This window comes from Cinclus cinclus, chromosome 18 (assembly GCF_963662255.1).
Source record: "Cinclus cinclus chromosome 18, bCinCin1.1, whole genome shotgun sequence".
NCBI lineage: Eukaryota > Metazoa > Chordata > Aves > Passeriformes > Cinclidae > Cinclus > Cinclus cinclus.
In genome coordinates this window covers 14,777,340-14,793,841 of record NC_085063.1, presented here as the reverse complement: position 1 = coordinate 14,793,841, position 16,502 = coordinate 14,777,340, and the positions used below count along the sequence as shown (strand labels likewise).

Genomic DNA, 16,502 nt, shown 5'->3' with positions numbered 1-16,502 from the left:
GTCAGACACTGCCCTCGACCACCGAGTCTCACAGAGTTCACACCTCCCTGCTGTGCCTGGCAGGGCAGGCACTCCCAGGTGCTCACAGCTCCCTCCCCTGCTGCCCTGGCAAGAACGGCACGAACAGCTTGGAACCCTGGCAGCCAAAGATTTCGGTAATTCCCAGCCCCAGTGACCCTCGCAGCTGGAAGCCAGGCGGACACGCTCTGATCGCTGCCTCGGGGCAGAGCGGAGCCGGGAGCTCACCCTGAGGTTCTTCAGAGCCAGACACGCAGCCTGCTGCAGCCTGGCATCACAGTCGGACAGAGCATCGGTGTAAAACAGGACAGCCTGAAGGGAAACACAGGGAAAGAAAAACAGAAACTCAGAAGGGTCATCAAGCAACCAAAGCCGAAGGACAGGAGTGGTTTCACCCCCGAGAACAGCAAAGGCAGAGGGCACGGGAGCCCTGCGGTGTTCAGGGGCTCCTTCCCAGCTGGAACAAGGCAAGGAGAGCAGTGGGATACTGGGGAAAGCTCCCCAGTGTCCCCACTGTCCCTCTGGTGTCCCCCGCTGTTCCCAGTGCCCCCACCGTACCCTCACTGTCCCCCCGCATTCACAGAATACTCACAGAATACTCACGGAATACTCACGGAATAACTGGGTTGGAAGAGACCTCCAAGATCATCGAGTCCAGCCCAACACCTCAACTAAAGCATGGCACCCAGTGCCACATCCAGTCTTTTTTTAAACACATCCAGGGGTGGTGACCCCACCACCTCCCCAGGCAAACCATTCCAATACTTTATTATTCTTTCAGTGAAAAACTTTTTCCTAACATCCAACCTATATCTCCATTGGCACAGCTTGAGGCTGTGTCCTCTGGTTCTGTCAGCGCTGCCTGGTGAAGAGACCAACCCCGCTGAGCACAGGCACCTTTCAGGGAGCTCCAGAGTGATAAGGTCACCCCTGAGTCTCCTTTTCTCCAGGCTGAACAACCCCGGCTCCCTCAGCCCTTCCTCACAGGGTTGGTGTTCCAGACCCTGACCAGCCCGTGAGCTGAGCCTGACCATTCCCTGCTGTCCCAGGTGTCCCCTCCCTGTCCCCTCCCTGTCCCCCGCTCACCCGAGCCCGGAGGTTGCCGCAGCCGCTGGCCCGGGCCAGGCACGCCGTGGCCGCTTTGCTCACTCGGTGATTCTCGTCCAGCTGCAGGAGCCCGAGCAGCCGCAGCGTCCTCGGCAGCGGCTGCAGCCGGCTCAGCCTCTTCCCCTTCAGCCTCTTCAGCGTCTTCAGCCTCCCGGGGCACTGCAGCTCCTCGATCAGCATCACTGCAGGGGAAGGAGCGGCCCCGCTCAGAAACGCCTGGCAGGGGACACGAACCCTGCCAGCCCTGCCGGGGACAGCAGCCCCTGCCCACCCTGCCTCCTCCTCCTCCTTCCCCTGCCCACCCTGCCTCTTCCCCATCGCTGTCGCTGTCCCCGTGCCCAGGCTGGGACAGCAGAGCAGTGCTCAAGCTCTCAGACCCCTCCACGTATCCTCTGCATCAGCATAAGCCTGAAGATGCAGCCAATACCAGGATTATTTTTAAATAATTATTTTCTAATACAGAGAAAGTTTTGGAGCACTTTGACATGTTGGACAAGGCTCCAGTGAGGCACTGGCCACCTCAGGCTACAAAACGCACGTTAATAATCTCTGCAGTTTTATTGCTCTTTTCTGTGTCCGAGTCCAGCTCCAGCAGTGAACCCAAGGCACAGATTGCACTCAGTCCTTGGAATCCTTTGTGTCTGCTTCAGCTTCAGAATATCCCAGAACCCACTTTTCAGGGCACTAAAGATAAGCCCACCCTTCACAAGGGGTTTGTTTGCACATGCTCAGATATGGGAGTCTAGCACGCTTTTCCTGTTCTGATTAAAACGACATGGTCATAAGAGGAATAAAAATGGAAACAAGTTGTGAGTGCAAGGGCTGGGCTGTTTCCTGCTCTGCAGTTGTACCTTGAGCAGGAACCCGGAGGGCACCAGCCCTGCAGGAGGAGCCAGGCACTGCCATTACCTTCTTTAGCCAGTTTGGCCAGTTGTTTCTCCAGGCTGCCAATGTGGTGCCTCTCCAGGTACCGATAAAACTGGAATAAAGTCACCGGTTCTGTTTGGAAACGTGAGGAGGGGAGCAACCCATCACAGGTGAGGATCTGCTCCAGCAGCCTCTGCAGCACTGCAGGGAACAGGGAGGACAGAGAGAACAGGCTGGTTACATGGAAGCCAGCCAGAGGTTTGGGTTTGGGGGTTTTGAAATGCAGAAGGACAATTGCAGCAGTGCACCGAACGCAGTCAGGTGCTCAGGGGGTACCTGTCTCCAGGTGGCTGGGGTACTTCTCCTTCACTTTGAGCATCATTGTGTACTTCAGTGCATGGCGGAACCTTTCTGCTGAGGTCACCAGGATGCTGCTGCCAGGCTCTGCAAGATCACTCCAGATTTTCAGATATTGCTTCTTCTTTTTAATCTTCTGAATAACTGAAACCCAACGTTTTAAATAGTCAGCGAGCTCTAGCAGATTTGGGATTTTACATGAGAAATTAGGCAGCAGATGGCCTAGCTGGGTGTGGGGCAGCACTAACTTGTGTTTGCATTAGAGATTGTTTTGTTAAAAACAGGACATTTGCTGCCCAGATGTTCACACCTGCAAGCACTGACCTCCTAAACTGCCATCAGCAGCTCTCCCGCCTCTTATCGTTCCCTTTATCCCAGCACCTGAGTCAGTTCCAGAACATTCTGAGAATTTCGGTGGTTGCCCTTCTGTCAGTCAAGGAGGTGCCACTGCCAAGGGATTTTGGGATCCTGCCTCGTGTTCCTTGCCCAGGGCAGAGCCCTGACCTCGGGGCTCTCCAACCCTTCACAAGAGCACAGCAATACCCTGTGGTTCCTCCCTGGGACCCTTCATCCCTCACTTTTACCTCCAGACACTGAGCTCCTGCATTTCAGACTCCCACACTTCCCCTGTCACACTGTGCCAGCCCCTTTGCAGCTCTGCTCCAGGGAACAGTTTATTCTCACATCCTCTAGGATAAAATCTGGCAGCAAATGCTTCCAACTAAAATTTGCATTCTTCCTGCTGTATTCACCAAGATGAGAACAAAAGCCTTCCAAGCCTCTCATTGTGCTTTATCATCTTGTTCTGTCCAACAACCAATGGCAGACAGTGGGAAGACCTCAGAGAGAATTCTATGCCCACCAAACTGTTCTGGCAAGTGGCCACAGAATCTGGGCTGTTTGCTTACCAAGGAAAAAGAGAGATATAAAAGAGGGTTTTATTAAGGCTGCTCTGCTGTTCTTTGACTGCAAACTCCACCATCTACAACATCCCTGTTTAAGATATATCAGTTCAGCTACTCTTTCTCTGAGACCACCTTCTCCAGATTTTTTCCTTCTAGGTAAAAGAAAAAATGAACTAAAGAATAAGCCCTGTTTTTCCTAAGAATCCAGATAAAAGAGCTGGTTTAATGGTGTCAGTGTTTGCAAGGAATTTAGAGTGGAACCCTGGGTGTGGGGAAGCCCGAGCAGACACAGCAGAGGTGCAGCTCTCCCATCTCTGCAGGTCTTGGAGTAAGGCAGGTACTCACTTTTCTCAACAGACAGATCCAGGACATCCCCCAGGACTCGTGTCTGCTCTGACACTTCTTCCAAAATGCTCTCCTGGACCACCTGGGCTACATTTGGTGTCCTCAGTTTCTGAAATGCAACAGACAACTCAGGAGCTGAAACCAGGGCAGGATCAAGCTCCAGATAAATTAGGATTTGTTCCTTAGAATCCAACTTTTAAGACAGGTGATAAAACCCCAGCTGCTCTCAGAAGGCCCCCTGCCCATCAGACACCTGCTCTCTGTTGGAGCAGTTTTTCATTCATTAAACATCATCCAATCTAAGCCAAGCCTGTGCATTTGCAGCCCGCTTTGGGCACAAAGGGATTGCTCAGAGCTTCAGCAAAACCCAGAGGCTGAAAAGAGACAGCAGAGTTTTGGATGACATGTTCTGTGTGCACACACGCGTACACTGCATTAATGCACCCAATTTCCATTCTGAGTCTCTCTGCTGTTATAAAACAAACAGAACATACCAAATCCTCCTGTAATCAGAATAAACAGTGACAGCCAGTGCCCTGGAAACCCCCAGGCTGCTCTGTACCTGCAGGAGACCTTTGCACAGCCTCAGGTGTGTTATCAGCAGCACGTCTAGGTTGTCATCCCCAGTAGTTACATCTCGTGCTTCTGGTCTCGTGTCACAGCTCAGGGACTGCAGCACATTGTCATTGTATGTGCTGGTGAGATGAGGGGAAAAGAGTTACAAGTCTCATCAATAATAGAATTGCAGGAAGAAAGCAGGTGGCATTGAACAGAAACCAGCCTTTTCTTTAATTGCATTTATAACCCCCTCCAAAAACAGGGGGAGATGTTTCTGTGCTGGGTTTGACACCACAGCTGTTTCCCAGCCCAGTGTGGCTGTTGTGGGACCCCCTTTGCCTGTCCCATGAGGTGTTGCAGCACATACCTGACACTGCCTGTCCTTATGCTCCCAAACAGGGACAGCTCATCAGCACTGCAGTCAGTGTTCAGGAAATCAAAACTCTCCAGCACTGTCTCCACCATTAAACTCTCCATAGAGGAATGTTTGTGAAGTGTCTTCAGCTGTTGATGAAATGGAAGCAGAAATGTTCTTACTCCAGCCTGGATCCCCTCCCCACCCCTCACCTGCAGTCCAGCCCCTGCCTGCTCTTCTCCAGGACCTTTCCTCTAGGAAAGAAATGTCCAGCACCTGTGACCAGCCAGACCCGGCTGCACAGACAGGGATGGGATGAGCGGCTGCACTCACCTCGACCTTCAAAAACACCAAAAGATCCAAAACCAACCCAAAGGCTGAAGCACAGACACACAGCCTGGGCTCCGCTCAGGAGCTACCACTGGGGCTGTGGTCCCTTCCCTAAATCCCTTCCCTTCATCCATTGTCCCTTCCCTTCATCCCTTCCCTAAATCACTTCCCTTGTCCCTTCCCATCCCTTGTCCCTTCCCTAAATCCTGTCCTTTGTCCCTTCCCTTCATCCCTTCCCGAAATCCCGTCCCTAAATCCCTTCCCTTGTCCCTGGTCCCATCCCCATCCCGCTCCATGCGCGGTCCCTGCTCTCCGGTCTCCGCCGCTTCCCCGAGCCCTGCCTGACCTCTGGTGGCCAAAATCCCCAGCTGGGGACGCGCCAGCAGTGACTCGGAGCAGCCCCAGGGGCACCGAGCCGGCCAGGAGTCGCAGCGAGAGCCACGCCACCTCCCCAGAGTGAAACACAGCCGTACCTTCAATTTATCCCTCAGGGACGAAACGTGGCATTCCAATTTCTGCAGCTGGGCTTGCCCCTCATCACGCGATTTCAGCAAATGTAACACTTCCTGCAGAGTCCTGTCCATTGGCTTTGCACGTCCCTCTGCTTTGGGGTCGTTTGCAGCATTCCAGCTTCTCTGGCTGATGTTTTCCTGCTCTGCCAGCCGGGCCTGGCTGGAAGAGTCTCTGCTGCCTCTGTGACGGCTGGGAAAACCGGAGGGGCTGCTTGGGAATCCGTCCACACACGGAGTCTTCTTCAGGATGTCCAGAGTGCTGTGATCTGGGACGGGATGCTGCAGCTCTTCTGCTCCAGCCTCTTGAATAATCACCAGTGGCAGCACCCTGTGCTCCTGGGCTGGGGTTGTACTTCTGGATTCTGCCCCTTTCTGATCCTCAGAGCTGAACGAGTCTCCCTCGCTCGTCTCCGCAGGGTTGCGGGGCTTGTTCCTCCCAGGGACATCGAAATCACAGGCAGCCAGGTAGCTCAGGATGCTGGGAGGCTGGGCCTCCTCCCCTGCATCCCCTGGGCTCTGCCTCTGCTGCAGAACAGACTGCAAAGAGATGCCCAGGTGAGCCTGGAGACAGCAGAGAGTCCAGCTGGGACAGGGGACTCTGCTTCCCTGGCTCCCAGTTTGATTCCCAGCACAGACTGCTGCAGCAGACACCCACACCCCCACCATTCCAGCTGCTGAGCAGAGTTCTGTTGAGGGATGTTTTAAAGTGTTTTACAAAATCTAGAACAGAACTCAAAAGAACAGGGGTTAAAAGAAAAAAATTAACAAAACCCCAAAATAAGCTGCAAAGGCACCAGAGTGCTGTTTTCGCATTTCTGAGTGTGCTCCTGAACAGTCCAAAATCCCAGACCCCAAGCCTGTGCTTTGCCTTTTGCTCTCCCCCTCGTACTCACCAGGTAATACCTCTCTCTGAAGCTGGGTGTGTTTGGGGGGGTCCAGTTGTACAACGAGCTCTTCCTGCTACCCACAGAGAACTTGGCAGTGCTTCCAGGTGACAGAAACAGGTTCTCAGTGTCAAAGGGGCTGCAGCAGAAAACAAAGGCCCAAGTGTCAGTGAGAGCAGAGAGCACAGAGATGTTGAGCTGCTGGGAGGATTTGAACAAGGACATTTAATCAGCAGCACACAGAGTAAAACGAAACAGAAACTGCCTCTCTAGCCAGTGTCCTTGATTGCTCCAGCAGAGAAAGACACAGGCAAAAAGGCTGTGGGTTTTACACAGAATTCTCCACACCCTTCAGACAGAAAGCTGTGCCAGAGCCTTTGGGAGAGGAGTCCAAGGTCCCAAAGGCTGGAGTGCTCTGTCCTGACACCGGTGCTGGCCCAGGCACTGGCCAGGGACACAGGCACAAACCACAGAGGAAGGAAACACAGCACATGTAATAAAGGAGAGCTGCCAGCTTCCCTCCTGCAGAGCACACAGCACCTGGAAAACCCAATAAAAACCCTCATTATCCTTCACCTATTAATGAGCAACTCCTTTGGCTGGCAGTGCTACTTGGCAGGTTCTGTGGTTCATACAGGCAGGGATGAGCCAGTTACTGCCCCAGAGGAGACCCTGTGGTCTGCAAGGGTTTGTCAAGTGCTGCCCCAAAGGTTTCCTAATTACCTTCTTCATCTCAACCATTACTTTCTCAACTTCTTTGCAAAGCAGTCTAAGGAAACTCCCATGAATGATCCCCTGGGACGCAGCTCAGTTAACCAGGAGATGGAAAACACATTTCAAGTTAAGTAAAGCAAGTTTGGTTTCTATATGTGTTACTTTTTGTTGCCTTCTGAGATGCCTTATGGCACCAAAAGAAAGTTTGTTTTTCTACTTGAGTACTGACATTTTGAAATAAGTCAATTGTTTACAACAAACCTACAGCCTCAGTGATTGAATATAACAACCAAAGAGCAAGATAAAATCAGCTGAGTTCAGCTGCTCATTGCAGGAGATCCAAGTGATAATGAAGACTAATCAATTGCAGAGAAATTAATTCCTGCTCTCTAGCAAAAGTTGAAGAGCAGAGTTCCAACCCTCTGTGGCTCCTGGAGCTGCCCAGGGAAGTTGTGCAGAGCATCCTGCAGTGAGCACTCTGTTCTTCCCGAGCTCAGAAACTGCTCTGGGAGCTCCCCTGGCCCAGGTGAGTCGGGTGAGGGAGGCAGTGTCACCCAGCTGGGCTCCATCACCACAGCCCCGTCCTCAGCACGGGAGCAACATCTGCTCTGACTCACGGGCAGAAATAAATCGGGTTTCTGACAGCAACGGCCTTTTGGCCAAAGCCTGCTGCGTTTACTGATGGAAGCAAATTACTCCTTCCCATGGCATTCTTAACAGAAGTCACAGGGATCCATTCCTCAGATTTTTCATGATGAGGTAATGCAAAATGACACTTCTAGGAAAGGAACAAGAACAAACAAAATCTGCTTTGCCCCTTTGACAATTCCTGAAAGCCTCCAGCAGAATGCAGCTCATCAGCTGGCTCCAGACAAGCTCCTGGACCTGCAAGCAATGACTGAGACAGCAAGTTTGGATTCTGCTCTGGAGCTTCTATTATCTCTTGGCTCTGAGCTCCTTGGGCTCCCTCCAGCATCTCCCTCCTCATCTCTCCAGCAAACAAACCCTGACACTGGGACAGCTCCATGAATCCATCTCTTCCAGCACTCTGACACAGACAGAAGGCAGCAGGGGATATTCCAGAGCAAAGCAGAGGAATTCAGTCAGATGGAGGGGGCTTTCCCCAGACACAGGCTGCACCTTGAGGCAATCCATAGCTGGGATCTGTCATGCAGCAGACTTTGAAAGCAGACTATTGTCTTTAGTTGTCGCTGGCTTTTCCTCAGTTTGTTTAGTCACTTCCTGAAATCTTTGACATAAAACCTCTGCATAGGTAAAAACTCTGCAGGAATGTCATTGTTTAACCTTAAACTGTGGAGCAAGTACTTTGATGGGAGGAGTAGGGTGGCTGTGGCTGAACTGAGAGAAATAGTGGCTCCACATTTCCTGTCCACATTTCCCAGCCAACATCCACATGCCTGCACAGGATTATCCAGAGACAGCTTTTCAGGACTGAAAAACCCTATTAAAAAAATAAATAAATCCAAAGTGACCCACAAGCCTGATCATCTCTGCTATCCCCATTTGCTCCCCTCCTGTCCAGCCACTCCATGGATTCAGTACCCCCAGACCAGAAGTGTGGATAGAATTCCTTGCCTGAATCCCACTGCTCAGCCTGTGAATCCAGGCTTACATTAATACACTCCCAAAAAAACCAATTCTCACCAAGTGGACTGGACTTGCTGCTAGCAATGAGATTTTTCTTTCCCTCACTAAGCCCAGAAGAAAAGGGCCATGGAATTTAGCAGAGGCTGTTGTTGGGGCTCACCCACCCTTTCCAGCCCAACAAGCACCAGTGCCCAGGGTGTGCAGCTTGGCTCAGCACCAGCTGCCAGAGCAGAGATGCAGCAGTGCATCACTGCCTGGAGGTCCTGCAGCAGGAACTGCCTCTCCACCCACATCTGCAGCTGTAAGAGCAGGACTGGCAGCAGGTATGCGTCCCAAAATAAAAGCCAGACCTTCCTTTTTTACTCCCCCTTAAGGTTTTGTGCTGCTGCTCCAGGAGCCCCTGAGAGCCAGGCCAGCCCTGCTCAGAGCAGAGGCACCAGGGTGGTTCTGACTGGATGGTGGCCCTGGATCCCAATGCAGGGCACTACTGGAGCTCTGAAAAGAGAATACAGCTCTCTCTTTATCCTGCATGTGAGACACAGAATTCAGACTGCTGTTTAGGTTGGCAAAAAACTCAAAGCCTTTTGCCAAACTGGCCAACAAAGCTGTTCTGCAACGGCCCCAAGCTCATTCACACTCCTCATGGCACAATCTATAAAGGAGCTGAAGGCACTTTTGTTAGAGCCCAGAAGACCAGAGGCCCCTATTTAAAGAAAATGTACATGTAGAGGCAGAAGAGAGATCTCCATTTGGATTTCTCACAAAGCAGGTCTAGACTGAGAGCTTGCCTCTCAGGGAACTTCGGGTAAATCAGATGGATTTGTTTAGTTATTCTTAAACCAGAGGAAAAAGCAGCTGTGATTATGAGTGCTCTATCTCTGAAAACAGAAACACCCTGAGTTATCCCCACACAGCTTCTCTTTTCTGTAAACAGCCTCAGCAAACAGCCAGTCAGAGAGGAGAGGCCAGCTCTGCACAGAAGAGCTCCGCGCAGTCCACTTGGTGGGACCCCAACACATCTCAGGAAAATTAAACACAGCAGAGACACAGAGCCGGGAAATTCCAAGGGGGGATTAATTCCCAAAGAAAAGAGTCACCAGCAGCTCTGCTCCCAGCTCAGCTGCTGCCAGCTCCAAGGGCTGTGTGATGTCGTCCCAAATCCCAGGGAGCTCCTCCTGCCAGCCCAAGGCTGCACTCTGAGCTAAGACCACAGCCAGAGTGGCAGCAGCACTGGGATGGGAGCTTCCCAGAAAGTTTTGCCCCAAACACAATTTGCTGTGGAGACTCAGGTCATGAGGAGCTGTGCAGCAGCCCAGAAGAGGAGGGGGTTTTCCTCATCCAGTTCTTTTGTAAGAGCAGCTTATGTGCATGATCAGTTCTGAAGGTCCTGACAGCGAGCACAGGAGGGGAATAGATCCAGCAGAGTGAACGAAGGACCCTGTCTGTCCCTGCCACTGCTGGGGGGTCACAAACAGAGCAGAATGATTTCTTCCAGACTATAAAATCCAAATGCTGTGGCCACTGCTGGATCTCGGAAGGAAAAAGCATCAAACAGGGGCAGGCAAAACTCTGCCAAGGTGAGTTTATTTATCACTGACTACAAGCAATCTGTGTTGGAAAGTAATTTTCAGGTGCTGTGCCTGGGACACATTTTTCAGCCCAAGTGCAGGTACAAGTGTAAAGAACCACAGCATGCACAAGGGACCCTCAGAAAATGGCACTGGGTGAATAAAGCTTTTCCCTTCCTCAGTCCCAGCAGTGGAACCAGAGCTGTTTGTGATTTTCCTGGTGAGAGCCTGCACACATTCTCCTGTGGAGAGTGGCCCCTGCTCCACTGGCACCTCACTGAGGGGCTGCTGGACAATGGCAAATGGAAACAGGTTAAAAAGCCTTGGTTTGTTGGCCACAGATCTCTCTGTGTGAGACAACAGTGCCATAAAGCAGAAATAACCAACTCAAACCCCTGCACGGGTGAGTCTGGAGGGAGGAATAAGTGCCAGTGCACTATCCACAACAGTGAGAATTTACTTTTAATAACAGCAGTAGGCCACTACAAAAACCAAATTACAGATTTAAAATATAAAATGCAACAAATCACAGGCACCATGACAATGCTCAGCTATTTAAAATACACCTGCAAGCAGCTTCCCTGGAGTGCACAAACAGCCTTGTACCCACAACTACTCACAGTGCACATACAAAGGTGCCAAGCCTTTGGGAAAGCTGCTTTTTAACAGGTCATATCTTGGTAACAACGACTGTCCTAAAACTTCAGCTGTGTATTTTTATTTTTTTTTCATTGCATCCAGAAACTGCTACTTTGAGTTTCATTTCATCACGTTTAAGGTTATTTTCAGTGTTTTGTAGGCACACATACATAGCTTGGAGGTAGATTGAACGCTCCTTGTGCGGGGCAGGGAGCTCCCAGGCCACTGGTGAGGAGGTGGCACCAAAGGAAGAGCTGGAAGGTCACAGGAACAGCTTCAGCCCCTTGCCCTGCCTGCTCCCATCAGCAGGTCCTGCCCAGGGTGGCCGTGAGGGAGCACAGGGCTGCTCTCTACCCTGCTCTGACAGAAGGAGGAGCACGGTGTTGAACGCAGCTCAGGGACACGCCTGGGAGCCTGGAATGATTTCCAGAGTTTTGAGCTGTCACTGCTGGGGCTGTACTTACTTCCAGAGGACCTCCAGCCGCAGTTTGATGGTGCCCAGCTCAGTGATGTCCACGACGATGGCCTGGGGCTTGGTGGTGAAGAAGTTGATGCTGTCACAGGTCACCACCCCCACCAGGACAGTGGCCAGGCCCCGCAGCTCTGTCACCTGCAGAGACACAAACAGCCAATCCCACCTCGCCAGGCAGCCCCGGCTCACCTGCACGGACAGGGGACAGCCCAGGTGAGAGCTGAGAGCCACTGTCCCACCAGGAACAGCTGGCAGGAGGCTGCTCAGAGGGCAGGGAGTGCAGGAGCTGGGCACACACCCAGCTGTGCATTTCCTTCTTCTAAACCTGCTGTGTGCTCCCACTGGGCACACATTACTGAGCCCCGAGTGGAAAGAGCAGGAGGTGTGGAGGATCTTTGTCAGTGACTTTCACCAGCTGAGAAAAGGAGTAAAACTGTCACTGTCACACAAATGACACGAGTTTTTACAATAATGGTAAAACAGGGGTCTGAATTAACTTCTTACCTGGTCCTCATTGTGCAGTGAAAGTAAAAACCACCTCCTAAAGCCATTTCCAAAGGCAAGAAGCCAGAGAGCGTCTCCTGTGTGAGCCAGCTCCTGCTGCCAGGGCAGGGGAGCTCTGCAGGAGCTGCTCCAGGAGGCTGCACTGGCACAGTTTCCCAGTAGGACAGGGTCCAGCACAGCCTAGGCTGGCAGGATGGTGCTGCAGAGCCCAGCCTGTGAGTGCCAAGCTGCTGCCCAAGGACTGACCCCACCTGCCAGGGCTGGGATTTCCATATAGGAATTTCTCTCCTCCAATAGTGCAGCACTGCAGGGACTCAACATCCACATGGGGGATAAGAATAATATCTTGTTATTAAGATATTTGTGTCTCCACATCCAGGCTGCATCTTAGAAATTCCCAGATATTGATCTAGGTGTTCTTTAAAAAACCAAGCAAACAGAAATCCCTAAACACAACCACATATCCCAGAACACGGGAAAGCAGATGCACTAATATGGTTACTAGTGCCAGGAGCAAAGGAGAATCAGAAGCCATGTCCTTCACTAGGCACAACATGGATTAACTCCCATTTTTTACATAGCTGGAAAAAGAAAATACTATTTAAGAATGTTGAGAAACCCTTGGTAGCCTAAGAGGGAAGTAGCACAAGACCTGTTAACCCACTGCTTCCAACCCAACCATTATACACCACACCTTGATTTCAAACTTCTCGTGCAGATTGGGTATGAAAATCTTCTCTTCCTCATCCCATGTCTGGCTGTCATCAGTCTCAATTTTGCCTTTCAGCCTCCATTTTTGGCGCCCCAGTCTCACGAACACCTGGGGAGCACAGAGAAAGGAGGATGTTGGGCCAGCACACCCCAGACTATTCCCTTCAGCCCACAGCAGCAAAGCCAGTCCCCTGCCCACTGGACACAGCAGAAAACTGGAGATGGGGGAGCAGGTTTGAACCCCTGGGGAGCAGCCCAGGGCACTCTGCACTGCCCTGGGGTGCCAGGCTGGAATTCACTGGGAAAGGTGAGACAGGAGAGCACCCAGGGGGACACCGAGTACATTCACATCCAGCCAAGGGCAAGCTTCCAGGAGACAGGCAAAGCCCTGGCAGCTGGGTTTGACAGGCAACCACTGGCATCATTTAAACCCTCCCGTAACACCCAAAGCACACCCAAAGCACACCCGAGCCCCTCTGCCCCCCCAGCTCCCAGGCCACAGTGGGTGTGCCAGTGCTCTGCTCTCCTCACAGCAGAGCATTTATCTTGGTTTCAGCACTCTGCTCTCCTCCTCCATCTTCCACCCTGCCCTCCTGAGCTGCCACTGCCCTCCCAGTCCAGGGAAAGAAAGGACAAAATGCCCAAAAGTTGTGTACTGCACCTCATACTGGTCTCCTGGGCAGAGACGAGCAAAGCCCACCAGCCCTGAAAAGAGAAGGAGAATTCCCAAGTTTTTGGAGCTTTACAAAGCCCCCCAACACCTCAGGCTGCAATAAATCAAGCGACTCTGGGGAACACTCCCCTCTTGTCCTCAGCTCTGAGCAGAAGCTGCACCACCAACCCAGCACACTCTTAAAAGGACAGCATTTAACTGAGCTGGAAAAAGAAAGCTTGTCAGCTTTGTATTCCAACATAAAATACCATGGCAGGTCTGTTCTATGGCACTGGAGCAAAACCCAAACTTTGTTAAAGGTCTCTCTGAATAACTGGGCTTTCAGTGCATCAGACTTCTACCCAGAAACCCCAAATCAATGAAACCCCAAATCAAGGGCTCCAGAAGGAAAGGAGAAAGGAACCTACCTTTCATCTTCACGTGGAACTCTCCCAAGTGGACCTCCAGAGCCCCCTCTATAAAGCACATGTCCTGAAAGAAAGGCTGCAGTCACAGCACTGCAGAGGAGCTGCTTCCCCACACATCCCATTTCCTTCAAAGAACTTAATTGTTTGGGGTTGTCTTTCACACAAACATTTTCACTAGTGAAGGCAGATAAAAGTAATATGAATGGATTCTGTGAAACAGAAAATCTTCCACAGAAGAGTGGAGCTCCTTGAACTCATCACTGTCAGTTATTTTCCATTACTGGTTGTGTAGCACAGCTTACTCCTTCAATTCTCATCCCACACTTCCAGTGGAAGCCATGAGAGACCCCAGCATTAAGAATTTTTCATACAATGTACCTGCATTTTATTCACACATGTTCAGTGTTTAACCCACACCATTAAAAAAAAAAAAGCCAGCAGCAGCTCCCAGTCCATTTTTGGGAAGGAGTGTGAAGGATTTCCTACCTCTGTGCACTCCTGGACATTCTTGTAGAGCTCCAGCAGGCTCTCCCTGGAGGCTTTGGTGGAAGGGGACAGGGAGAAGGCTTGTTTCATGTTGGTGGCCCCATCCCTCAGCCTGCACTGGATGCAATAAGCTTCATAGAGCTCTTCTACCTTTGGAAGATGGGAAAGAAGGAACTGGAATTGCCCTGGCATGGCTCAGGAGTTTCGTAAAGGAACATTGGCAGTATTTCCTGGCAAAAAACCCAAGAACCAAACCAAATCCCTCTGTCAGAGCACTGCAGGATGCTGTGATGCATCTCAGCTTGCTCCTCAATATCCCGTACTTCTTCAGGAATACAACCAGCTCTGCTTTTTCCAGAGTAGAAGACAAGAAATAACACTTTGCTCACAAAAATTGCAGAGCAGGAAAGCAATTCCCTGAGCAGGGAGAAAGCCCTGCAGTGTTGGCTGTGCCAGAGCAGAGGCTCAGCCCTCTGGAAGCTCTGGCAGGCAGCAAACACAGAACTGCTCCTGTGGCCCCTCCTGGGGGGGAAGAGAACACATCAGGCTTCCCAGAGCAGCATTTTCTGAATAAACTGGCAGAAAAGGCAAACTGGTTTCACAGGAAAACTCAGGTTGGGTCGTGCCAAACATTCAGCCTGAATAGAACCATTCAGGAAAATAAATAAATAAATAAATAAATAAATAAACAAACCCCTCCTCCTGTAAAAAGAGTGGCTACAGCTTTCAGCAAGTCCCCAGCATTCTCCCCTTCAGATGAATTAAAATCAGAGTGTTTTCCATGTGGATCAATCACTTACAAAGCAGTGTGAGCCTTACAGGTACAGGTATAAACCCCTTACCTTGCTAATGTGAAATTCCAGCTTCCTGATGTACCTCTCCACCGAGCGGATTTGCTTTTGAAGAGGCCGAAGAGAGAGAAAGGGATGTAAGAAATGATTTCCTGAATGTGTCATTAGGTAAAACAGCAGACACAAAATCACCCATTTTCCTCCACTTGCAGCATTCCATCCCATCCCCAACAGCCTTACCTTGTCCAGGTCATAGTAGAAAGCCTGAAAGAGAAATGGCACAGGCTGAGGAGGAGAGCACCTGGATTGGTACCATCCATGATGCGTTCATGCAAGACTCACTAGGAACAGCCTAACTGTCACTAAATTAATATTACAGAAACTGATTGCTGAGCAGAGACAAGGAGATTCAGCCCAGTAAAGGAACAGTGTGAAGAGCACTGCTGGGTATTGAAAATGAGAAATTTCAAGTTAAATTCTCACATCCGGGGCTACCTTGCTTGGGAAACTTCTGATTGTGCTGCTTTGCTGGATCCCACCTCAGTGTTTTAACAGGACAGCTCCTGGGAGTCCCAGGTGGGAGAAAGCGCTTACTTTGGTGACTTTTATTGAAATATTAACACTGAAAACACCTTACCAATCTAGAGTTCCTCTTGGTATCTTTGTGCCGACCAGAGAGATAATCCAGCTCAGCCTGATGTGCCTCCAGGTATTCACTGGAGAGAAAGAAAGCCCATGTCAGATCCCCCAGGTATTCACTGCAGATTCTTTGGGGAGGTGCTCTCAGCAGAGCCATGGAGGAGGACAATATCAAGTTGTAACACACACAAATCACAGATCTCCCTCTCAGATTGCTCTGCCTGATCCTCTCCTATAAGGCAGCAGAAAGTTTCATTTGCTGGGGAAGTCTCTGCTCCCAGGGACTGAGGAGGAGGAGCTCCCCGAGCACATGGAACACCTGCACGTGGAACACCTGCACTACAAACCCAGCACCCTGCACAGGCCAGGTGGGGCAGATGTCACTCAGGGTTTTAGCAAACAGAGCTGCAGACCCTGTTAAGGCAATGTCTGAATGCAGCTATTCCTTTTTCCAGGACCAGAGCTGTTTTGCAAGGTGTGAAGCACTTGGTGCCAGTTGGCCTCTCCAGAGCTGCTTGCACGCACGGGCTGTGCCTCAGGACTTTGCACAGGGCCTAAAACCTCCTCAGCTGAGACTCTTCCAACTTTGCTTTTAACACAGAGCAGACTTCAGTAACTTTTTCCTCTAATGTTTGAAAGGGAACCAGAATCACCTGGTAAACACCACATTCTTAGACACAGTCTCCGAGCAGTGAAAATAACTTCATTTTAGACAGCTACACTTCCTCACATTTGCTTTGATGCATTTCATTTTCCCGCTGTTCCAAAAGCAGGTCCCCCAAGACATCCCACATCTCCAGCACTCAGCTGTCTGCCCTCAACCCCTGCCCAGGAACAGCTCAGTGCAGGAGCAGCCAAGGCTGGAGGCAGAAAAGCATTCACTCACCTTTTAGAAAAGCTTCATCACTTTTAGCTTTAAGTACGTTAGAATTATCAGCCTGATGGAATGGCAGCCAGATGGTTAACAGAATAAAGAGTTATTTTCTATAGCTATAAAGAACCAGGCACGTAAAATATGGTCTGTACTAGAAATTCAAGTCACTCCAGCACCG

At 50.8% G+C, this 16,502-nt stretch overlaps 1 protein-coding gene across 4 annotated transcripts in view; it reads right to left on the bottom strand.

Moving 5' to 3' along the window:
- The window catches only part of RIPOR3 (RIPOR family member 3), a 41,444-nt gene that overhangs the window by 2,364 nt on the left and 22,578 nt on the right, over positions 1-16,502 (bottom strand). For all 4 annotated transcript variants that reach the window (XM_062505262.1, XM_062505265.1, XM_062505263.1 and 1 more), the window contains 17 exons: positions 15,449-15,527; positions 15,052-15,075; positions 14,863-14,916; positions 14,021-14,170; positions 13,535-13,598; positions 13,116-13,159; positions 12,438-12,563; positions 11,232-11,377; positions 6,248-6,377; positions 5,316-5,891; positions 4,525-4,661; positions 4,162-4,294; positions 3,600-3,708; positions 2,329-2,493; positions 2,035-2,193; positions 1,105-1,307; positions 247-330 (listed from right to left, as the gene is read on the bottom strand). In XM_062505262.1, coding sequence (XP_062361246.1) covers positions 247-330; positions 1,105-1,307; positions 2,035-2,193; positions 2,329-2,493; positions 3,600-3,708; positions 4,162-4,294; positions 4,525-4,661; positions 5,316-5,891; positions 6,248-6,377; positions 11,232-11,377; positions 12,438-12,563; positions 13,116-13,159; positions 13,535-13,598; positions 14,021-14,170; positions 14,863-14,916; positions 15,052-15,075; positions 15,449-15,527 — 2,383 coding nt within the window. The remainder of the gene's footprint in view (positions 1-246; positions 331-1,104; positions 1,308-2,034; positions 2,194-2,328; positions 2,494-3,599; positions 3,709-4,161; positions 4,295-4,524; positions 4,662-5,315; positions 5,892-6,247; positions 6,378-11,231; positions 11,378-12,437; positions 12,564-13,115; positions 13,160-13,534; positions 13,599-14,020; positions 14,171-14,862; positions 14,917-15,051; positions 15,076-15,448; positions 15,528-16,502) is intronic.